Raw genomic sequence first — 25240 nt, forward strand, 5'->3', positions numbered from 1 at the left:
CTAACCCCGTGGCAGAGCTTGATTTCAAGCTGGGTTCTTTAGACGCTCAGATTCTCTTTAACCAACATACACTGGGCTGCCTCTTTTCCTTGAAAAGACTCCAATTTGCTGGATATTTTGGAAATGACCTTGACATCTGGCCTCCAGCAGACACTCTTCCTCAAGAAGCTGTCTACCCAGGACTCACGGCTGAAGTGCTTTTAACCATGGTAGGGTTTCCTGACACAGATTACTTGAGGTTCCCTTTTGTCAGAAAGCCCCTGATGCCAGACACCGGCTGATGTAGGACTGGATCCCCAGGGTGGGTTCCCTCCCAGGTTATGAATAAAAGCCCAAGACTATCTTGTCAGAAAGCAGTTCTTTAGCATTTTGGTTGGTTTAGCTCAAAACAGGAAGTCACTCTCCCCCCCCCCCCCCCTTTACCTCCTAACTAAAATCCAGCTGTATTTTTCTCTCTCAGGGTCAAGAAAACTGCCTTTCAATTGCACAAAATGGACAGACCCTCAAGTTGAGCAGTTGTTTGTGCAGTTTTATCCTTCACACTTTTCTAAATGTTCTACAAAGAGAACGTTGCTTTTAAAAGAACCAGCCATTTTAAAAATTGTATGATGGGGTTTCCAAGTTGTTACCTTCTACAAAAACTGTAGTGCAAATGGAAGAAAATAACACGTAGAATGAGTGTATGTTTAAAAAGCTATATAAACATTTGAAATAAGAAAAGCACCGTTGAAATACAAATTGGTTTCTCACATTAGGGTTTTATTCTGCCAGTTACACTGGAGACCTGTGGATGGGCCTTAGGGGTTTTTTTGAACTACTTGCAATTGTAAGGATTGGCGTGTGCTTTAAGCTGGAGTAGCTGCTGTGTGTGTTATGTGTGTGTGTGTGTGAGAGAGAGAGAGAGAGAGAAAGAGAGACGTACACCTATGTTAGCTTGAGGAGTGTATGCCTGTCAGGACAGCAGGGGCCTCAAGACTCTTAGGACTTTCTAGGACGCCCGGCGCGAGAAGCAGCAGAATCACAGAGATTAATAAAGCATGACGTTTGGAAATGGAGTGATCCAAAAGTGATCGCCACCATTCCGCCCGCAATGACTCACCACCCTGACCAGAGGAGACCACCACCTTAAAAATTAACGTCTACAGCCAAACCATCTCAGTAAAGGGCAACAAAGACCACATCCTGACACCTCCAAGGGGCACACAGTTTCACAGCGCGTTTTATTATTCATAAAAAAATAAATTTATTTACATATGTTATTTCCTGTGGTAGTGCAGCCTCGGGGCAGGGGCGCGTTCCCTATCACAGGATCACTTGCTATGGTTAGCCGCCCACCCTGCGCGCTCCTCCGCGCGGGGAAGAACCTGCACGGCGGGAAGCGGTGTTGGAGTTGGGGCGCCCGGAGCTTGGAGTGGGGAGGCCTGAGGGAGAGAGTCTGGAGTCGGAGCTGGGAGTGCTGCAGGTAGGAGCAGGAGCGGGGCGGAAAGCGAAGTCCGAAGGCGATCCCAGCCAGGTTGGCGCAGTGGTGCTTGGGGAGGCTCCAGCCCAGAAGTAGGGAGGGTAGACAGACGCCTGATTAGAAAAAGCCGGGAGCTTGGGAAGGAGACCGGAATGAAGAAGTCACCCGGAAGGGAGGCCGAACGGCCCGGAGCTCGCCCGGCAAAATCCGCCTGCGGTGGTCTGGGAATTGTGTCTCCACCTAGCCCTGCGAGCAGCGGGCCTCCTCCCGCCCATTAGAAGGGCGCTGTGCTGGGATACGAACCTAGCCCAGAGAGGCTACTCGCCCTTCTTTGTCACTTAAAACTCTGTCCCGACGCGGATCTCACGTCTAGACTGCTGTCTTTAAAGCGGGTGTAGAGCGCGTTCTAATCGTTCCCTAACCATTGTGTCACCGCGAAAGGCCCGGGCTGTGTGGAATCGTCCCGCACGTGTGCGATGAATCTGGCTCCGCTGAGAACGGACCCCTGGGCTGTCTGGCGCGGGCTGGGGCAGCAGCCGAGAGTTAGTCTACAGAGCTAGGGCCCGAGGGTGGACCTGCGTCCCCGTTCTGGACACGAAAGGAGGCTCTTTCTGGAGAGGCAAAACGTGGTCGCCTAGATCCGCCGCAGCTGTAGCCGTGGGCGCTGAGCAGAGACAGCCATGCCCGCCACCTGTCGTGATCACAGTTCCAGGGAAAGGGGAAGGGTCAAGGAGAATCCAACGGAAACTTCTTCCCATCTCACGAGCTCTCCCTTCTCTCCGTGGCCCCCAAACACTCGCATTTAACGAATAATCCCATCAAGTGAATTCCAGTACGATTTAAGCGGTGGTTCCACATAGTCTGTTGGCTGCGGAAACTTCTTTGGTGTCAGAGTCCGGTCTTCCCGAGACCACGAATGGCCATGTCTGTAAAATCAAAAAGAACGTCAGATACTAGAGAGAAACGATTGTCTCAAACCGAAACCGCTCTCCCACGCGAACCCCAGATATTCCCGACTTGGAGTAGCTAAAATTTTATCAGCATTCTGGGAATTTGCATGTCCTTTCTCTGAACTAAGATTTTCATTTTACTGGAGGTTGATAATCCGAGACGTGCCATATCCGTTCACGGTTCTTCCTGGAGTTTGCCCGCAGGAAAATTTGGTGAAACTCGTATGACTTTGAGATTCTGTAGTTTAGTTCCCTTCCCCTAACGCGCGCGCGCGCACACACACACACACACACACACACACACAATCCGTCATCCACTCCAAGCTCCAAGTAGGAACTGGGCTTGGACAGGATTTTTCCCAAGCCGGGAGAGCTGGCAGATCAGAGAGGGACTTTCCAGACAAATCCCATCTGGGGAAACGTTACTATCTTCCAGAAGCAATTTTTCTAAAAATGCAAATGCTCTTTTATAGAGCTCGGCTTTCCCTCCTTTAAGAAATGGCTTGCCGATTCAAACCTGCCAGACTCTTAGCTGGATAAAGTTGGGCAAGGGAGATTTGCTGTCAGTCTGCAACCAGGTGGCAGACTGAGTTGGAACCAAGATTTACCCTGAAAGTAGGATATTAGTCAATGGCTGTCACTGGGGTACAATGTTCAGAACGATGCAAACACACACGGATGGTTGATTCTTCTTCAGAGAAATGGCTGGCCACTCCCTTGATTTGGGAGAAATTAAACTGGCCTTCTCGTTCCCAGTCCCAGAACCTCCACCCCTTTCGAATTCTTCCCAACGGGCTGACCCTGCCCTGGGTATCTCCTGGCTGCTCGCCCGATTCCTTGCGCGCCGCGCCCCTACCAGGTTCACTGGGTGCACGTAGCCGTTCTCATAGCGGTCCTCCTGCAACAGCTGCCGCAGGTGAGCGATGTAACTGGAAGCCAGCCGGAGCGTGTCCAGCTTGGAGAGCTTAGTGTCGGGGGGCACCCAGGGCAGGCTGGTCTTGAGCCTGGAGAAGGCTTTGCTCAGCACGCGCATCCGGGCGCGCTCGCGGGCGTTGGCCGCGTTCCGCTGCGACTGCTTGCACTCTGCGGCTGAGCCCTTGGCCGGGAGGGGCTTTTTGCCACCACCGCCCGCGCTGCCACCTGCGCCGCCGCCCCCAGCCACACGGGGCCGCTTCCTCTTGCAGCCTCCCGCGCTGCCGGCTGCGCCCAGAGCGCAGCGCTCCTCCTCGCCGTCGGGGTCCTCCTCCTCCGCGGACGAGTTGTCACTGGGCGAGGCGTAGCTGCGCTCTACGCCGCGGAGGGGCGGCCTCTTGGAGGCGGGGACCGGGTACTCCCGCTGCAGCCCCCGAAGCTCCATCTCCTCCGGATCACTCACCGAGCCCGTGGACATCCTGTTGTCCCCCTCGCCCACACGCGTTGGCTTTCCTCCCCCCTGGCCAGTCTCGCTGTCTCCGCCTTCCGCTCCCTGGCGGAGGCGGAGGCCAGGGAGCGCTCCGAGGAAGACTAAAAACCCAGGCCAGGAAGCGCGGGGTGCGAAAGCGAGGTGGGCGGTGAGAGCGAGCGCGCCCCTCCGCTGACCCCGGGGAGCGTGGACCACAAGTTGGCGGCCAAGTCCAGAAATCCGCGCGCACCGCGGTGAGCTGCGCCTTTTGACAAGACTATCTGTACTCCTTGGAACAAACCACCCCGGGCAAAGCAGAGGGGGTTGGAAAGGGGGGCAAGAGGTGGGGCAGGGGCGTGGAAGGGGTGGGGACCGGTTTTCTGCGTGCAGAGGAGCGGTTGGTGGAGGCGGGGGAAGGGGACGTCTCTGCAGAGCCGAGATTTAGGCACCGAAGCCCGACGGACCTTCAGCATGTCTGTGTGGGATAAGTGAGCTTTCGGGGAGTAAAGGGGCAGATCTTGTACCTACCGACCGTGCTTCCACCCCCAGGTAATCTTAGCAGTGGCAAAGATTACCAAACACTTAGGGATGACAGGATCCCGACCTCTGCTTGCCTGCCAGTCTTTCCAGTAGAACTCAGTTTTCAAGTTAATCATTCATGATGTATGATTGTCTGCCCAAGCCTTGCTGGACAAGAGGAAGAGCGGAACAAGCAAACAACATCCAACAAGGCACAAGTTACCACCTCTCATTTTCCTCCTCCTTTTCTTGTAGTATACCTTCATGATTTACAAAAATGGTTACAATGGTTCGTTGCATTTTCAAATAACATCTGTAACTTAATGATATTATCTCCAATTTGCAGAACTTGAAGCTGAGCCGCCTAGATAGACATTAAGTAAAAGACCCAAACTTACTAAGCTAAGTAGAAAAAAGGATTCAAAATCCGCGTTTCGGAATCTTGGCCCGTCGGTATTCTAGTCTACCCCGTGCCTCCGGGTCACACATCACTGGATGTTGTAGCTGGTATTTTCCACTATTTCGAGAGTTCCATGCGTGATGTGATTTTGTTTTAATACTACAATACATGTGATGGAGGATCCGGCCCTAACGCTTTGTATTATAGTGTAGGGAATCCCTGCTATTGTATTTAATCGATTGTGTATTGAAGGGCGAGCTCCTGGAAGCAGAATGCTAAGTTAGCACAATCATCCATTCAAAGTAAAAATGAGAAAGGAGCACCCTGAATGATCATGTTCTGTTCCAAACAAGACTAAAACATCCTGCTCTTCCACACAAGAAAACACAATTTTGCGTTCTCATTATTTCCTAACTCGAAGGTCGTCGCAATTCCTGGTCAGGGGATAAGTACTTCTGTGGATACGAGCCCCAGTGGCCAGAGACTGGGTTCCCACTGGGTGCCCGTCACTGTACTCGCGGCTTGTGAGCAGCCCACTGAGTAATAAAACCCGTATAAGTTTGGCATATGGTTACCCCATTTTACAATGATGAAATTGAGTCTTCACACTGGCTTAGGTGTTCACTTGTTCTTTTCCTGAAAGCCCACAGGCTCCCAAGCTGAGCAAGGTGCAAGGGGACCGATGTGGAGTCAGTCCAGGACAGAGCTGGCAGAGATAGCTGGGCCAGCCTGGCTCCCGCCAGTTCGTACAGCAGAACAAATGCGTCCAGCTCGATGCCTGAATTGCTGCAACAGGTGGCTGTCAGAGGCTGACTTCATCACTCAGGCATCATTCCACCTTAGTCTCCCAGGCCATGCTATCCTTAGCGGGGGCGTTTTGGGGCGGGGGGAGTATTTCACATAACCCCTCCCGCTCACCCGCATTTGCAAAGGTTTTCTCCCTGTACAAGTTGTCTTTTGGTTGGAGGCAGGGGATGGGCTGGTTCTGGGACAAGTTGAGTAAAAAGATCGTTTGCCCTAAGTTATCTCTGGGGTGGGGAAATGCAGGGAATACTTGACAGAGTGTGGAAATCTTTCCTGGAGCGTTTGAACTTGAACTTGACCCTAGGATCACCTTGCCAGGTGAAGGAGAGGAGAGGGACAAGAAGGGGCAAAGAGATGGATCGAGGAGAGCCAGGCTAGCTTTCTGCAACGACTATTGATGACTTGAAGCTATCAGTATAAATATATAGTCTCACACATTAGGGGCAGGCGAATAGGTTTTTAAAATCTGAATTGTTTATACAGGTGCAGAACAAAGTCTTTCTTTAGAAAAGATTAATGGTGAGGAGAGCGCTAGATTTCTCTAAACAGTCACAAAAACTATACCCAGCCTCAACGCTGAGGAGGTCATGGCCAGTTTCTTGATTTCTTGAAGAAATGGTCTGACCCCACCAGTTCGGGCTTATTTTTCACAGCACTTGCCTCCCCCTCCCTGTCTTCTTTCTCTCTCATCCCCTCCCTCCCTACTTCCCTCCCTTTCTCTTCTACTCCATCTCCTCACCCTCCCTCTGTTCCCTTTCAAGAAAGTCAGATATTTTATTTTGTTTGTTTCATCTTTCATTTTCATTTAACCTCCATTTCTTTCATTTTTTGAAATCAAGTTATATTTTCACTTATAACTGTTTTCAAGTTGCAGACTTGTAATGAAGGGTAGGAAAAGTATCTGATGTACATTTCCTATAAGCATATAACTTCAGTTTGCTTTAACATGTTTGTAATATCTGGCATTTGGTCACCTCCTTACACTTTCAAAGTGCTATTACTTTTTCTTCTCCTTAGATGATTACAACAGCCTCTCGAGCTGAACAGTGTAAGTGTAACTATCTCTTTTGAAAGTCTAGTGTTTTTCATGGTTTTGACAAGTTACATACTGCAAATGAATAATACAGCCTTTATTTTTATATTATAAAGCACACTGAAATCAATTCCTATTAGCTTATGCTTTACAAACTCTTAGATTTGAAACAGGTATAGACTGTTTATGTGTACATCAGTGGTCTTGAAATTCTTTAGTGACATTTAAAAAATATTCAGTGCGGTTGAGTAGGGCTTAAGTTGCATTATAAAACAAAATATTTAATAATTCCTTTAATATTACCTTTAATGTTTCTTCATTCTGGCTTCCCTGCTTGCTGGATATATGACTTTTGGAATTTGCATTTTTTTGAGCCCTAGGTTTCTAATCTGTAAAATGGATTATCTCTTTGAGTGGAAGAGAAAGTATATGAGCAGTTGGCTAGGTCAGAGCCTAGTACATGGGAGAAGATCAGTAAATGCTAGTTAGTATTATGAATTGCCTTGCCCAATATTGCATGGCTAGTAAAAGTCAGGGCAAGAACCTGACCCAAGTTTTGTGCTCCAGGTCCTATTCTGGGTTTCAGATAGTACCAGGATGTTCCATTTGCTTTGACTGCAGGCTGCTAGGGTCTGAAGTACATGGTCTCATCACATGACATTTTTCACAGGTTCCATATGGGACCTCACTGAGGGGAAAAAGGATGGGACCTCATTAGAAATTTTCTTTTCTTCCCCCAAATTCTCTCACCCTAAAATTACAGTGCTTCTCCAAGTCTTACTTTCCCTACTGGCATAAAGGATTAAGCCAGAAACCCTGCTAGTGGTGTGATATAGGTGAAAGGAGCATGCCCAGGCGGAACACAGATCAGTGCCTAACAGATTGAAACACTGAACAATGCAGGCTTGGTTTATTTTTTAATAAGGAAGCCATGAGGTGGGATGATAATTACAGACCATAGAAAAAAAGGCCATTTGTTACCACTTCTTTCCTCCAACACCGTATTAAGTAATGGGTGAGAAACTCTAGAGTTGGGCAGGTCATGTGGACTTAGGACTCAGGAAGAGCAAAGGCTTCCTCTGTCCTCTGTGAAGGCCGGGTCAAAACTATGCAGTGAGTAGGTACTTAAGAAATAGTTGTGGGACCAACACACAGCATCCTGTTGCCTGGAGGAATTGCCACACCTTTGGGCAATTGCCTATACTTTTGATCTAGGAAAACAAATAATCTAGACCAGCACTGGCCAATATGGAAGCCATTAGCCATATTAAGCTATTGAACACTTGAAATGTGGCTATTCATGTACTGTACTGTAAAATGCATACCCATTATTGAAAACTTAATATGAATAAAAGAATATAAAAGCTCTCATTAATATTTTAAAATATGAATTATATGCCAAACAGTGAGAACATTTTGAATCTATTAGGTTAAATGAAATATATTACAAAAATTAGGCCGGGTGCAGTGACTCAAGCCTGTAATCCCAGCACTTTGGGAGGCGGAGACGGGTGGATCACGAGGTCAGGAGATTGAGACCATCCTGGCTAACATGGTGAAACCCCGTCTCTACTAAAAATACAAAAAACTAGCCGGGCGAGGTGGCGGGCGCCTGCAGTCCCAGCTACTCGGGAGGCTGAGGCAGGAGAATGGCGTAAACCTGGGAGGCAGAGCTTGCAGTGAGCTGAGATGCGGCCACTGCACTCCAGCCTGGGTGACAGAGCAAGACTCCGTCTCAAAAAAAAAAAAAAAATTAATTTCACCGTTTAAAATTATTATAATGTGGTTACCAAAAATGTAGAATTAGATATGCAGGTCCCATTATATTTCTATTGGACAATTCAGGGATTAATCTCATGGATTAACTATACCCCTATAGATTGAGCATCTACTGTTGGTTGTGGCAAGGTGTTGGTGAGACCCACTCCCACCCACTGGGAGGGCACATTCTTGTGAAAATAAGCTTCTCTGTATTATCTAGCCTGCATATCACCACGTGTACTCAACCTCCTATCTATAACACACTCCGCCAGACACACACACATGCTGGAAAAAGGAATGCTTCTGCTCAGTGGTATGTTAGTCACATGGAATGCTAGTCTCGGTGCATGTTGGCCACATAGGATGATAGTCACATGGAGAGCCAGTCAGGTGGGGACAGGTCACATGTAAGGCCCAGGGTTAGGTCTGGATAACCCAAGGCCTGGGATCTTCTTCCCTTGTCTGCACAAAGCCTTGGGCTCTGCTACAGGCTCAGGGCAGCCTCTGTCCTGGTGTTGTGCAGGATGCCACCACTCTTTGGACCAGAAAAGGAAGAAAACTCCCTTTACCCGGGCCCCACCAGCCATCAGGTTGGGCGTTCATGGAAATAGTCAAAGCCTACATGTGGAGCCCTTTGTCGTCCACAACATAACCAGGCCTCTGCTGCTGGTTTATTTATCTAAGGATTGTGGCAAGATTTTTTACTCTTCCCTCTGAACGTTGTGAGGCCTTAGCATGGAGAAGCCAGTGCCTGGATGGTTTGTGGAGGTTGAAGGTGGAAAAGCCAAGCTTAACAAATTAACAATGAAAAATGGTAGGCTGCGGAGAGGGAAAGTGATAAGACTCAGCAGGGACCTGATTTTTCTTTGCCTTTCAGGAGAGAAGAAAAACGTCCTCATTGATTGTCTTGACAACTAAAGCTGTAGGCAACTTCTGCAGGAATTGTTTTTTTAACAATATCTCTAGATTTTAGGGAGCAGATGCTGAGGCTTAACTGTCCTGGGAACCCCAAGTTCCAACTGGAATGCTGTGTGTTTCCTGTAAATGACTTTGAATACTCAATTAGCCTAGTATAGAAGCCCAGCTTTCAGAAAGTAAAGGCGCTCTAGTGAAGTTTTCTGTAGGAGGCCTGTTTACATAATCTGTGGCCCTCCATGATGTTGGAGAATCCTGAAGAATGTTGAATACTAACCCAGTCCTACTCTGAGTTAAGAGTGTGGCTCGTAGATCTGAAAATAATCTTATTTTTGTAAACCCCTGGAACAGCCTTTCACTCTTAGGCAGAAGCTAAGAAAGTTCTGTCTCAGGAGATTTTCTCCTTTTAAGTACTTTTGATTTTATTGGCAATACCGGGAAATGTGAAAATACTCTGTTATCAAAACAGCCCTTGAAATTGTAGCACATAGCTCTGGTCTCCAATGTTTGGTCCCAAGCCTACCTTGGTTTAATTGTGGAGTTAACCAAGGAGAGAAATATCATCCTGTCATGTGGCATGTACTGAAAAGAGCCCCTTTTGCTGTGGACATCAGGAGATCTCTGCATTTATCAGCTGAGAGGCCTCGGGCCACATGCTCACACTCTTGTAGCTTGTTTCTCTGTATGTAACCCATGGAAGTTGCCAGAGTTAAATGAGATTGCCTGCATGTAGGCTTCTGTGGAAACTGAAGCATTGTAGAAGGTCAGTTATTATATTATTTTCCACATTCTCTCTCCCGTAGGAGCTCATGTTTTCCCTTTTCCCTCTCCCAGTAGCAGGCCTTGCTTAAAGTGCAACCCACAGCCATGGCTCATCCCCTATAGAACATCAGCTAAATGCCTCCTGGCGCCAGAAGGAAGTTCTCATGTAATAGATACTTCCTGGTGTCACAGAACAAAGATTCTGTCCTCTTTGTCAACCAGCCCCTTACCCAACTCATCTATAAAAGAAGGGCCTAACTTATTTACATATGACCTTTGTTTCCCTAATCCCAAGGCCCTCTGGCCTCCAATTCTAAAGTGAGCTCTAACGGATGATCAAAACAGGAAGGTATTTTAGGAAATATGCCCACTTCTCTTAATTTTTTCCCCCTTTGGCTCATTTATGTTACTCTGTCCAATTAGCAGAAACAAACAAATAAAAATAACCTAGCTACATTCCTCTTCAGGTTTCAGTTTTAAAGGAGAACTCCTTGAGGATATTGGAAACAGAGCTACTTAAGGTATTCTCATGCATTGTTTCACCACTCCGCTCCTCTTTCTTCTTAGACTGCCACCCTTAAGCAACTTCCTCTAGGAAAGAGACCCAAAAAATTAAAATAAATAAGAGGAAAACAAAAAGATTAAATGGTAAACTTAATGAAGGCTGAGGCTGTGTCTTGTTCATAGGGGTACCCCTAATGTCTAGCAGCTCATGAAAGGTACTATCTAAATATTGGATGGGCCAGGCGCAGTAGCTCATGCCTGTAATCCCAGCACTTTGGGATGCCAAAGCAGGAGAATTGCTTGAACCCAGGAGTTCAAGACCAGACTGGACAATATAGGCAATATAGGCCCCATCGCTACAAAAAACTTTTTTAAAGTAGCCAGGCGTGGGAGCACTACATGTAGCGCGAGCTGCTCGGGAGACTGAGGTGTGAGTCTGGGAGGTTGAGACTGTACTGAGCTGTGATTGCAACACTGTACTATACCCTGGGTGACAGGGCAAGATACTGTCTCAAATTATTTTTTTTCATTTTAAAAAAATTATTTTTTTCCATTTAACACAAATAAATATTTGATGATTGAAAACTCTCACATACACATGAACACAAGCCCATCTGTGCTCATAATTAATGGGAGACAGGTACTAAACCCATCATTTGCCCTTTATTTAGCCAATTCAGTTTACTGGCTCAGTTTATTACTATGTGTTCTACCCAGTGTCAGCAGTTATAAGGACTCTTTTACACTTCTTATTAACTGAATGGACTTCTAGGGAATATTTCCTCTTATCAAATGGAGTATATTTTCCTACTTATTATACACTGTGCTTGCCACAGTGCCCAGAGGAAGTCTAAATAACTCAACAATTATATTTATTATAAACGTCCCAGGAACATTCTTTTCTCTACATGAAAATGAAATAGTGCTTTTAATACCATTTGCTACCATTTTTTTTCCTGACTGAAAAAACTCAGAATCTTTGTAAAATTTCAGGAGATCACAGACTTACAAAGCTTAGATTAAGGAGAGCAAAAGGCCAAGTGTAGAGCCCTTAAAAGTGCATACTTTTAATGGTTAAGCAGAGAAGGGGAATTCAGAGAAAAGAGGCAGTAATCAGAGAGGCGAGAGGAAAACAAGACAGTAGTGTTATTGAAAGCAAGGGAGTCATTTCAGAAAGTCATGGGTGGGGACTTTCAGTTGAGACGGTCTGGTAAGACAACATTTTGAAGCGTCGCCTGTGCTCCAAACACATAGCAATGAGAGCTAAAATATGAAAACAGAAAAGCTAAAAAGATGCAGCCATGTCCAAAAGCAAGGAAAATATCTCTTCAGACGAGTGGACCATAAAGTGAATGTTGAGTAGGGATGAAACTCCTGCCAGGTCCAGGAGTTGAGTTTCTTTGCAGATGGGGAACAAAGTGGTCTCATGAATGGAAGGAGGCTGACTTGGGTAACTGCTGAAATTAGGATGTGGGAGAAGGTAAGGAAGCAAAGGAAGTAAGCCCAGCCTGGCCAGGATATTGGCTCCATGACTGGGTCAGTTCTGATTTGTTTTTTGTCTTCATAATCGGGCACATGTTCCTGCTTCTTTGCATGCCTGGTAACTTTTGGCTGGATGCTAGACACCATGAATTTTGCCTTTTGGGTACTGAGAAATTTTGTATTCCACCAGATATTATTGATCTTTGTTCTCAGATGCAGTTAAGTTACTTGGAAATAGTGATTTCTTTGGATCTTTAAGATGTGTAGAAGGAATCAGAGCAGTGCTCCTTCTAGAGCTAATTGTCCTCTATTACTGAGGCAAGACTCTTATAAGCACTCAACCTAATGGCCTGGGAAAATGAAATTTTCCAGTCTGGCTAGAACAGATATTATTCCTGGCTCTGTGTGAGTAACTGGCTGTGTTCCCTTTCATTCTTTGTGGTGGTGCTTCCTTCAGCCTCTGGTGGTTTCCTCACATGCTCGTGATGATTGACTGAATACTAAAGGGACACCCTCTGCAGATCCCCAGGTTCTTTCTCTGTGCACCTCTCTTCCCTCTGCCACCCTGCCCAGTAAATTCTAGCTACTTTGGTCTGCCTAGCTTCTCAGGTCTGTCTTCTCAACTCAAGGAGTCTGTTTGGCTCTCCTGGGTCCCCTTGTCTTGCTCCACAGCCTGGAAACTCTGTCACAGCACTGGCTGGGACAATTGTAGGGCTTCCCTTGTTTGTTTCCCATCTCTCAGGATTTATTGTCCTTTATTAACTCGTGTAGAATGTTTTAAGAACCATGGTTTTATACATTTTGTCTGTTTTAGGGTAGTTTTAGGTAGAAAGGTAAGTCTTATCCCTGTTACGCAGTCTTAGCCCCAGGTGGAAGTCTTTGGAATGACACCTTTATAGGAAACATATTTTATTTTATTTTGGTTTTGTTTTTAAGACGGATACCTGCTTGAGCATGCTTGTACTTTGAGAGGAAGATACTGGAGAAAAGAAAGAGATTAAAGATATTAAAAATACGGGGAGGGGATTAAAGATATTAGCATATGGGAAAGATATATTAAAAATATGGGAATAGTGATGGAGCAAATCCCACAGGAAATGGAGGGTGATGAGTTAGCCTTAAAGAAGAGGATGTATGTATCTTTTTGCCTGAAATAAGAGGAAAATACATACTGTAGGATGTCTCTGTAGATCAGTAGAGATTTGTAATGGGAAGTTAAATAAGTTAGTCCCTGATGGTCTGTTTTCTCAGCGGAATATGAATTAAAGTTATCTGCATAGAATAGATGGGTAGACATGAGTTATTAGAATAAACAGAAACAGGAAATGTGGGGAATAACCATTCTGGAGAATATAAAAGGAGTCTGAGTAGGGGTAAGGAAATGTATTTCAAAACAGTGTTAAGGCTTTGACGACACTGATGAGCACTTATACCCATTAACAAATGTGAAGTTATCTAGCATAGTGATTCACATGGAGTGGTTTTCAGCTAGAAATAGCTGAATCTTAATAAATTAACCTGTTTACATTTTTAATAGCAAGAACTTGCAAGAATGAACTGTTTATGGAATCATTAAGTTTTAATGAGGTAGAGATGCAATTTAGGAACTTGGAGATCAGGGGAAATACTCTTGGAGATTTAGATGAAGTTTCTACAGTTGGGGACCCATGGTATGCAGGAGAGAGGCAAAATGAAGCCATACTTTTAACTCTTTGGGGTAGGTGGAGAGGGAAGGATTTGCAAAGATGCAGTATCACCATATTGCAGAAATGTTGGGGATGCCACTGACAATATAATATGGAGTGATCTATATATTTCTCAGATCTTTCAGTTGTGCCTTATCTATGTAAAATGGACTTAAGGTCAAAATACATGAATGCATGCACACACACAGACGTACATGCAAACTATTTTTCAAAACTTAGGCTATCTGGAGATATTAGCAGATTTCTTTCAACATATTCCACAGTCATTTGGAGCACAGCAAATTTAGGGTATTTTAAATCAATAATAAACTTATGATTTCTTCATTTTTGCTATAGGGCACTCATTAACATGTTGTTTAACAGGGGCAAAAAAGCAGAGTATGTCAGATTGTACCCCCATGTCCTTATATTCTCATTTTAAACTTTACTATCCCTCATATTTTACAGATAAAGATATTGGAGTTAAGAGAGATGAAGTTCCTTGCTGAAGAATACAAAGATAGTTGAAGGGGAACTCAGATGTCTAGAATGAGAGTGTAGTGCTCTTGTTACTGTATCATGTCCATTACGGTTAATTTTATGTCTCAACTTGGCTAGGCCATTGTACCCAGATAGTTGCACAAACATTGTTCTAGATTTTTCTGTGGAGATTTTTTTTTTTTTGTATGAGATATACATTTAAATCACTAGACTTAGAGTAAAGAAGATTGCCTGCCATAATATGGGTGGGTCTCATCTGATCAGATGAAGGCCATAAAAGAAAAGACTTATCTTCCAGGAAGAAGAGGGAATTTTGCCAGCAGACTGCTTTCAGACTAGAACGCAGCTCTTCTCTGGTCTCCATCCTGCCAGGCTACCCTCCAGAGTTTAGACTTGCATCTTCCACAATCGTGTGAGCCAATTCCTTAAAATAAGTCTCTCTGTCCTCTCCTCTCTGACACACACACACACACACACACACACACACACACACACTCTCCTTATTCACTGTGTTTCTCTAGAGAACCCATACTAATACAATATTCTTGGACAATGCATGTGAAATACTAGGAAATTTAATAAGCAGGCTAAGCTACAATGCTGGGCACTCTGCTTAACTCCAGAGTATTTAAAGGAATAGTAAATCTTCTAGTTCTTGATATTTAGCATTCATTTTAGAAGCCATAGAAAATGAGTCTGACCAGGGAGGAAAATGTCACAAGTAACTTTTATAGTTACTGTAAAAGTTACTTGTGGTACAAAAACACATAGACTTTTTAGGTTTAATTCTAATGTTTATACTACTTGGTTGAAAAATACTAATTTTGATTACAATATTTTTGCTTGGATAATCACTGAACCTTCCTTTTAATTGAAACAGAATTCTCATCCCACAAAGTTCATACTTTAACGATGTGCAGTTAAGTGATTTCTAAGTATATTCAAAAAGGTTGTGCAACCATCACCACTCTGTAATTCCTAAACATTTGTATCACCCCCAGACAAAACCCCATAATCATTAGCAGTCACTTCCTGTTTCTCCCTCTTCCAGAGCCCCTGGCAACCACTAGTTTTTCTGTCTTTGTAGATTCATCTGTTTTGGACCTACTACATATATAAAATAATATTCTATTGAAAAACTTTCTATATAATAAGCTACAGACTTTTAATGCCTGTTTTCTTTTACCAAGCATAATGTTTTTTAAGGTTCATTCATATTTTAGCTTCTTTTTGTATTTCAATTTCATGTGCCTGAATTAATATTTCATTATATATAATTATTTTATTTTTAATAATTATAATTATTTATTTATCAATTTATGGGCATCTGGAATATGTCCAATCTTTGGCTATTATGAATAATGCTGCTATGAATATTCATGTACAAGTTTTTGTGCGAACATATGTTTTCAAGTGTCTTGGGTATATACCTAATAGTGGAAATGCTGGGTCATATAGTAACTCTATGGTTAACTATTTGATAATCTATCAGGCTGTTTTCCAAAGTGGCTATACCATTTTACATTCTCAGCAGCAATGTAGTTTCTCCGCATCCTTACCAATACTTGTTATGGTTCTTTGTTTTGATTATAATCATCCCACTGGGTGTGCAAGTTATATCTTATAGTGGTTTTGATTTTGCATTTCCCTAACAACTAATGATGTTCAGCATCTTTCAATGTACTTGTTGTATATTTATCTATCTTCTTTGGAGAAACATCTATCTAAGCCTTTTTTCATTTTTAAATTGAATTTTTTGTCCTGTTGTTGTTGAGTTGTAAATGCTGTTTATTATTTGTTGAATGCTTCCTCCAAATTGTATATGTCACAAACTTAATCCACAATGTGGCAGTATTGAAAGGGCCTTTAAGAGGTAATTGGATCTTGAAAGCACAGCTTTCATGAATGGATTAATCTATTCATGGATTAATAGATGAATGGGATAATGGATTAATGGGTACTCATGGGCATGGAACTGGTGGCTTTGTAAGAAGAGGAAGGGAGAGCTGAGCAAGGTTCAGCCCCATCACTATGCGGTTCCAGGCTTCAGGATTCTTCAGAGTTCCCATTAGCAAGAAGGCTCTCACCAGATGTGGCCCCTTGACTCCAGACATCTCAGCCTTCATAACTACAAGAAATAAATTCTTTTTCTTTATAAATTACCCAGTTTCAGATATTCTGTAATAAGCAGCAGAAAATGACCTAAAATACTCCCTCAACTTTTGTTAATATGAGGATGTCTTAATTTCTTATTTAATTTTGAAGGATAGTTTCCTGAAATAGGATTCTTGGTTGGCAATTTTTTATCTCTCAGCACTTTGAATATATTGCCCCACTGCCTTCTGGCCTTTAAAGTTTCTGATGGGAAATATGCAGGTGGTTTTATTGAGGATCCTTTGTAAATGATGAGATCCTTTTGCCTTGCTACTTTCAGGATTCTCTCTTTGTCTTTCTCTCAAAAGTTGTATTATTATGTGTCTTGGTGTGGGTCTCTTTTAGTTCATCTTACTTGGAGTTTGCTGAGTTTTTTGGATGTTTGTATTCATGTATTTTATCTCATATGGGAACTTTTCAGCCATTATTTCTATGAATATTCTCTCTTCCCCATTCTCCATTCTCCTTATAGAAATCCCAGAATACATATATTCTGTTTGATGTTGTCCCACAGATCCCTTAGGCTCTGCTCACTTTTCTTTAATCATTCTTTTTCTTTTTCTTTTTAAGAGACAGTTTCACTCTGCCTCCTAGGCTGGAGTGCTGTGGCATGATTATACCTTACAACAGCCTCAAACTCCTGCGATCAAGCAGTTCTCCCACTTCAGCCTCCCTAGCAGCTAGGACTACAGGCATGTGCCACCATGTTCAGCTAATTTTTAAAATTATCTATAGAGGAAGGGTATCACTAAGCTGCTCAGACTGATCTCAAACTCCTGGTCTCAAGGGATCTTCCTGTTTTGAAGTGCTGGGATTACAGACGTGAGCCACTGTGCCCTGTTTAAACTTTTTTCTTCTGTTCCTCAGACGAAGTTGATTTCCATTGTCCTGTCTTCACTGATTTTTTTTCCTGCCTGCTCAAATCTGTCTTTGAATCCCTCTAGTGATTTTTTTTTTTTTTACTTTAGTTACTATACCTTTCAGCTCCAGAATTTGTCTTCATTTTCTTTTTAGGTTTCCTATCTCATTGTTGAAATTGTGATTTCCCCATAAGAAATGTATTACTTGTATTACTTAGGGTTTTTTTTTTTTTTGCCATGTTTTAATTTTCTTCCATTAAGGTATTTTCTTTGTAATTTCTTCACTGACCCATGGGTTTTTAAATGATTGTGTTGTTTAGTTTCCATATATTTGTGAATTCCCCAAATGTATTTCTCTTACTGGAGAAATATTTTGTATTATTTCAGTCCTTTTAAATTTATTGAGGCTTGTTTTGTGGCCCAGCATAGGGCCTGTCCTCGGGAATGTTCTGTGTACACTTGAGAAAAATGTATATCCTACTGCTGTGGGGTAGAGTGCTCCTCCAATGTCTGAAAGGTCTGCTTAATTTACGGCTTCCACTGTGATTGTAAGCTGTCAGTTTTCAAGGCTACTATGGAGCTGGAAGAGAAGAAAGGGAATGGGAATAGGACAAGTTAAAACACAGCAAAGCTTACTGTTCTTACTGATATTCTGCTGTTTTTCTCCAAAAAAAAAAAAAAAAAAAAAAACTCAGATTGCTGCAGGACTTTGGCTAATTTCAAGCATTCTGAAAATGTTGATTCTGATAGTTTTGTGAGTTTTCTCATTGCTTTCATGAGGAAGATTATTTTTGCAAGTCTGTCGTTTTTGTGGACACCACCTTGTCTTCCACTAAATCTTAATGCATATTTTATATATCATGAGGTGCAATTAAAAGAGCAATAAATTAAGTACCAATTCTCTATGTGTAGGAAGGAGAATGTTAAGAAGTTTCACATATGTTAAGAAGCTCCATATTTAGTCTTTTCTGAAGTTTCCAATTTTCATTGGCACAGGAATCAGGCAGAGCAGAGGAACCACTGGGATTCAGCAAGATTAGCTTCACATTGCTTGTCTACCACATTCTCCTATGTAAACCACCCTCCTGTGCGTTTATATTCTTGTCTCTCCATCTTCCTCAATAGCTTGTTTCTGGCTAGTCTTTCCATGACAGAGGCTGAATCATTCCCTTGAGAGAATCTGGCCTAAGAACAGCTGTGTCTGAAAGGCTTTCCTTCTGTATGCAAGAGGAAAAGCTAATTAGAGGGAGAGGTGGGTTTAACTGTTTGTATCTATGATGATGATGATGATGACGATGACAGGTTGATATCCTCTAATCCTTCCGTAAAACAATTTTTAGATCAATAAAAATAAATACAATGTATTTAGTTTCTTTTATTCTTATCCTTTTAGTACTTTCACATACAAACACAAGCCTCCCACTACGACCAAGTAGAAGTAGTCAATTAGCGTATATTCTGTCAATGAATTCTGGGATGAACCCAGTTAATTTAACTCTTTAAGCAAGGACATAGTGACCACCTAGTATGGACTGGGCATATGATTAAATTTCTGCTGCCATTCTCCCAGAATTTCAGCACTCTCCCATTCCTCCTATATCCTGCTTGCAAACCATCAACTATAGATTAGCTTTATTTTTACTGTCCCTTACTTCATTCATAAACATAGGACAAAGTGATCCAGATGTCATAAAAAAATCAATATTGTTTTTCTCTCTCCTTCTCTCACACTCTCACTCTCTTTTTCTCTCTTTCTCTCACACACAGTGAAATGAAAAAACTACCTAAAAATAAGAAACGTTAGGTGAAGATGGTTTTTTTAGCTCACACCACTTCCTAGTCTTAGATAGGGCAACTGGAGAATGGCCATCAGTTATTTCTTTCTCTTCTTCATTGGCCTTACTCACCACGCAGAGACATGTTCCAACACTACTTTGAGATATTAAGATCGTGGGGAAATTTTCCTTTTGAAAGAGTTTACCTCTATATCAAATATGTGCAAAGAAAATTTTCAAAATTATTTTATCAATTTACTTTGTAGAGTTCAGAATGTCCTGGTTTAGTATTGGATTGCCAAGGTTGATATCCAAGGTTTGCCTGTTTACTTATTTCATCTTTGTATATAAGCTGAAATATTCTATATGTGGCTTGATACTCCCGGTTTTGTGGGGGAGGGTGGGAACACTGACAGCTGCCCAGAACTGCTGCAGGGGTGGACGGCTGGATGCAGGTGCACAGACTATCTCAATTTGACAGGCTTTAAGGCTTACATTATCTCTAGTGATATCCAATATCCTGTACAATAAGGTCCTTAAAAACAACAGAAGCAACACAGTTATACATATTCACCAGAGCATATAGCACCACAATATTCACTCAGAAAATTTTTGTGATTATTAAGTTTACAGTGTCACAGCAGCTTAGAAATTAAATCTTGCATCTGACATTATGATACTTTGTTAACTGCAGTTTTCTTTTCAGTCTATACTCTCTACACTACATAAAGATTAGAAGTCTTAAGTTTTCACAACAATTACTTGCCAGAGGAGTGCAAATAAATGCTGGATGAATTATTTCTCTGGTTATATTTTGAAGGTGTAGAATGTTAGTATGTCTCTTATTTTGAGATTCTATTCTCAGTGTCCTCTGATCTAGTCCTGTTCTGCCACTAACTAGATCATGGACAAGTCTCTTGACTTCTGAATCTCTATTTCCTTGGATTTAATTGAATTGGTATTTCCTGCCCTGGAAGTTATCACAAGGTGGTTTTGAGAATGAAGTAATAAGAAAGGATGTGAAAGTAATTTGGAAATGACTATTAGAGGTAGACAAGAGTGAAAACTTACCTCTCCTCCCTGCTAGGTTCTAACCTACAGAGAGAAGTACTAGTCAAATGGGGGCGGAAAGTATCATCCTTTTAGGCAAAGAAGTAGTCAATAGAATTCAGGGATCTGAGAAAGGTAGATTACAGAATGTGAATTAGATCTAAGTCCAAAAGTAGGTCCCCTTCCTCCTAGCCCAGAGAAAAACCTCTGTATTTTCAAAGTGAGTCGAGTGTTCTGTGCAGCCTTCCAGTCCACCTCTGGCAAGTTCAAGGGCTGCTTCTGAAAGGCAGGAGGAACTGGAACACAGAGAGAACAGCATACCTCCCCACTGAGCTGAGCAAGCACTCCCAAGGTGGGTTAGTACTCAGAGACATGAAATGCAAAGGTGTGCACCAAGGTAGGAGAGGGATCTTACTGCATGAGCACAAGACCATCAAAAAGAATTATATTTTGTGCCACCAGTCAGCAGTACCCTGTAATCCCATCAAGTAGGGAAATACACTCTAATGGAAGTCATGCTCTTACCAAACAGATTAGCACCTCCCTTTCTTGTGAGGAGGAACAAGTAGAAGAAAGAGACTGGAGTGATGACTTCATGGCTTTCTGGAGTGTGAAAGAGATTGGGGGCTTCCCCCTCTATGTATGAATGTGTGAAGAAGAGCAAGAGTCCTCCTCCCACACAATCATTGGAATGAGGTATGTAAATAGATTAGGGTTTGCTTTATAAGGTTTGTCTCAGTGAAAAGTCCAAAGAAATTGGTTATATAAGGTGCCTTAAAGGTCACTTAAATATTTCCCTCATTTTATAGTAAGAAGGGGCCAACGGCAAGTTAGTCACTAGCTCGGAAATTGACTAGTTCTCAGAAAGAGGAATTGGTTCAGAAAATAGAACCCACACCAGGTGGGTAGGACTTTGGTGGGGGCCCTGGGCTCCCAGAAAGCAGCATAAGAACACTGGGTCCTCTGGGGACCCAGGGGAGTGTGCTCTCAAACAGGGGAGGGGAGAGCAGAATGGATGTAGAGGATATGAAGATTATAATTTTGTTTAATGTAATTTCCTGTAAATACTAAATTACACCACTGATTTAGATAATCAAGATAATATCAAGTCATAAGCATGGTTTATATTGTATAAATAAGGAATATGTATTTCTTTCTTCCTACCCTTTGAAGGCTTGTTTTCTTCTTTGTAGCATTTACCCTCTACTTGTTATGATGGGAACAATACTAGGCTTCCATCTGGGAGTGACCACTCTCAGTCACATGGCAAAAGTGGGCCTGGCCCACTCCCAAGGCTGATGGGAAGTCTGCTGACTAAGACCTGGCCATTCAGAACACTTCATTTCTCTGACCACAGGAACTGGTTCAGGGAAGGTCACGTGATCCAAACCAAGAAAATGACACCCTTTTACTGGTCCTCTTGGAATTGAAAATTCCTTTTGCTGAAGAGTTTATAGCTGAGATGCTGTGATATAAACTTAGAGCTGAAGTTGGCCATCTTGCCACAATGAGGAGGGAGCTGAGTTGAGAATAAGGCAGGCCCAGAGTAAAGCAAAGCTGAAATATGGAGAGAATGTTATTTCTTGTGATGTTTTTGAGCATCTTAATCAGGCTTGTCCAAAGTCAGCATCCCATTACAATTTTCAGTTACATCAGCCTTAAAATTCTATACTCTCCCCTGTTTTTGTTTAAAGCAGTTTAAATAATATTTCCATAAGTCAAATTCAAAATAACCTTGACTCTTTCTCTTTAGACACTCTCAAGCATGTTACCTGTGAGTAACATTTCCCTTTTCTCCTCTTTCTATTTCTGCTTTTTATTCACCTAAATATCTTCTAACCTGAATAATAAAGCAGAAATTTATATCCATTTATCAACGGTTAGGAGGAATAAGTAAAAGAAGAGAAACTAGAGTGATGACTTCATTACTTTCCAGAGCAAGGAAGAGAATCAAAGCTTCTCCTAGTAGGGTGTTCCATAGTGTGGAAATATCACAGTAGGAAGATATTTTGCAGTTATTTATTGCTGTGTTACTACTCTATAACTTTGTGGCTTACAGCAGCAGTCATTTTGTCATATATAATCATGTTGTCTGTCATGACTTTGACCAGGAACCAGCTGGATAGCTTTTCTTTTCCACATGGCCCCAACTGGGGTCATATGGAGACATTCACCTGATTACTGGCCTTGTCTGGACAGTCCAACATGGCTTATGCATGACCTTTTGGTGGGGACGGCTGGAAGGCTGGGTTCCACCGGGGCCACTCCCATTTAGTCTCAGAGCTTCTTCACATATTCTTTCTTGGTGGATCAGGACTTCATGAGTGATTATTGAAAGAAGTCTTAAATTTAAGCTGTAAGACTTCTTGTTATCTAGATTCAGAAGTTCCAGGATGTCATATACACCTCATACTATCAGTCAAGCAAGTTACTAATGCCAATTCAGATTCAAGGGGTAAAATAATTAGACAGTTCAACTCCACCTTTCAATCAGAGGAGTAGCGAGCAAGATTTGCAGCCGTCTTTAATCTACCCATAGGTGATATAGTACAGTTGGAAGAGCTTGAACTCTGGGGTTAGACAAACCTGTCTAAGAAGGGCTTCATTACTCCTTGCTGTGATTTCTTAGACTCAGTTTGTAAAATAGGGGGCAATAAAACCCCTCTCATAGGGTTTTGAGAATCAAGTGAAATAATTTGTATGAAGTGCCCTAGGATAGTGCCTGGCACATAGCAGCCACTCAGTAAATTATAGTTTGATCTCTTTAGACAGAGTCACCTTTTGAATACAGCATGTAAGTTCCCTTTCTACCAAGAGTAGAGTCCCTCTCAATTGTAGCATGTTATTAAATGTGCTGAGATTTTTGTATCCATCTGTTAATTCTCACTGTGTGGAGGCATTTTGGGTGGTCAAAAGCGATCAATGAACTCTAGCTGCCTCTTCTTGGTTCCAGAGATAACGTTATTGCTGTTAATAATTTTCAGACTGTTGTAGATAGTATGAATCTGTCTGGGGATGGAGTCATTTGTTTTGTAGAGAAATAGTTTCATCAAAAGTTAATAAATTCAACATCTCTCTGCAAGACTGCTGTGTTCTTTCAGCATGGGGATTTGCAGTTCACTACTACTTTTGCCACAGACTAGGCACATCAGAGCTGAGTACATTTCATCCATGGGCTCCCACTGAAGAGTGAGAAGATCCAGTTGAGTGCTCAACAATGCATCTGTGTTGAAATCTCATCACTGACATCTGGAATCCTTAGTCAGCCTCAGAATTCTCTTGGTATTGACGTCTGTTCAAAGAGGTTGTTCTACATTTGTAAAGTCCCTTCCTCTTGAGGCACAACCCACCCCCCTCCCTTTATGTCATTCTAATAATAATAAATTGGCAGTACATGCTGGCTGTTTGGGATGGAAATAAATTTTATGTTTCTAGCATAATGGGAAAAAAGAAGAGACATACATAATACTCATACTTGGAATTACTAGGCTCTGGAAACCATTATTGCTATATCCACAGCCAACTCTGTGGGTTTACACTTGGCATATGAATTCCTAAGTGTTACTGTTGAAAGTTATGTTCAGGGGGTGTTAATAAATTATGAGTTTTCTGTAGTACAAGGCTTAATGTTTTGTTCAGTGTTTTGCATACAATTGTTGAAAAGTATCATGATCAATATGTGGGTTTTGTCATCATTTTTCAGTTGTTTGAAAAACTTAGTGCCTTTTAAATGTTCCCACTTAAAGTTTTGTAGAATAGTCGTCCTTTTATTCTCTTTTCTTGTTTCTTAAGATATTTGTGTTTCTACTTCTTTAAGTCATCTCATGTTGCAATATTGAGGCAATCTGGAATGTGGGTTTCCAAATTGTGCCTTGAGCAGCCAGCCAGCTGGGAGCCCTGCACAGATATCATGCTCCACTGCTGTGGGAAAACTGAAACCCTTCTCAACACTAATGACCTCCATGGTTCACAAATTCAAAGAAAAGAGATAGAAATTCTAATTGTAGCTATTGAAATCTCACTTTCTGTTCTTTTAAAGATGTTTCAACTCAAGTGTTTAGATGAAAGGAGAGAAAGAAGGATTATAAATTGTTATTTTAAAAATTGAGGGTAGCACCAGTTAGATCCATAATAGATTAAACAAGGTATTACATATCTCATCTATCTTACTTCAAAATTTAATCTTAATTTAGGTAAGAATATAGCTTTAAGAAGGCATATATTGGATGAGAAATAGCATTCATTTGCCTACTGATATGTCCATATAATATTTCTGATAATCCGTGTATCAGACTAAATTTCTAGGAAGGAAAAAAAAAAACCAGATTGGGTTTTGCCTCATGAAGTGCTTCACAGTACCTGTCAAGCCATCTGAACTGTGTTTACTCCAGTGATTTATAGATATAGTAAGACCTCTTCTTCTCTTAGATGGAAATGTTCATGAAATAATAATTGTACAGTGCTTTAAATCCCTTCAAAATATACACATTGCTCCCCAAATTCAAGTATACATACTAAATCAGTCTCATATAATACATACAATAATTTCCCTTCATAATTATTTTAAAGCAACACAATTTTTGAATATATATGAGTCCTATTAACTGAAATACTTCCCTCACTTCCACTTTATCAACTTTCTAAGTTTCCATTTATTTTCTCTGTTTGGATACATTTTATCACACAGACATAATAAGTAGTTATACACTAATGGCGAAACAGTCACACTGAACCAAATAAAGCAAGTGAAGGAAAGAATTAGCTAAGAAAATTTGTGGTGTTTTATGGATGAGATGGCGTATACAATATCTAACATCATGCCTTACATTATCATAACTCACAGCCTTCTTGCTTTCTTAATGAGTGACAATAGCAAATCTGGAAAACATCTGCCTTGAAAAAGAACACTAAGTGCTCTCAACTTAAAAAAAAATGTTTTTCGGCTATTACTCTATAGCAGCCATGCGTATCATATTGTGGTATGAGATGTCTTAGTTGCAAGAAATCAATATTCTCATGTTTGATTTCAAATTGTATAGAACAGGATCCCAGCATAATTCAAGTCATTGTGAAGCCACAGTTGGAAAAAAAGAACATGATTTACTATTAGCAAATCTTCAACAGTGCTGCCCAATTTCCCACGATGATTATGATTTGGTGAAGGAAGCTTAGCAAACTATTGCATTTTTTGTGCAATCTAAAAAGAAAATATGCAACATAAAAAGAAAAACTGCATGAACAAAAT

The 25240-nt window shown here is 41.9% G+C and overlaps 1 protein-coding gene and 1 long non-coding RNA gene across 3 annotated transcripts in view; one reads left to right on the forward strand and one right to left on the reverse strand.

Moving 5' to 3' along the window:
- Positions 1 to 1190: 1190 nt before the first annotated feature.
- On the reverse strand, positions 1191 to 4112 carry MSC (musculin). Its single transcript, XM_003902856.3, has 2 exons — positions 3266 to 4112; positions 1191 to 2385 (listed from the first exon to the last, which is right to left on the reverse strand). The coding sequence occupies exons 1-2, from the start codon at positions 3797 to 3799 to the stop codon at positions 2299 to 2301; spliced, it is 621 nt and encodes a 206-aa protein (XP_003902905.1). The 5' UTR covers positions 3800 to 4112; the 3' UTR covers positions 1191 to 2298.
- Positions 3697 to 25240, forward strand: part of LOC103886886 — a 218884-nt gene continuing 197340 nt past the window's right edge. Inside the window, exon 1 of one of the 2 annotated variants that reach the window (XR_650729.4) lies at positions 3697 to 4044. This is a non-coding gene — a long non-coding RNA (uncharacterized LOC103886886). Of the gene's footprint in view, positions 4045 to 17415; positions 20692 to 25240 lie in introns of those variants that run through there. The other variant, XR_004185850.1, reaches the window with a different exon arrangement.

The sequence above is a fragment of the Papio anubis genome, chromosome 8 (assembly GCF_008728515.1).
Source record: "Papio anubis isolate 15944 chromosome 8, Panubis1.0, whole genome shotgun sequence".
Classification (NCBI taxonomy): Eukaryota; Metazoa; Chordata; class Mammalia; order Primates; family Cercopithecidae; genus Papio; species Papio anubis.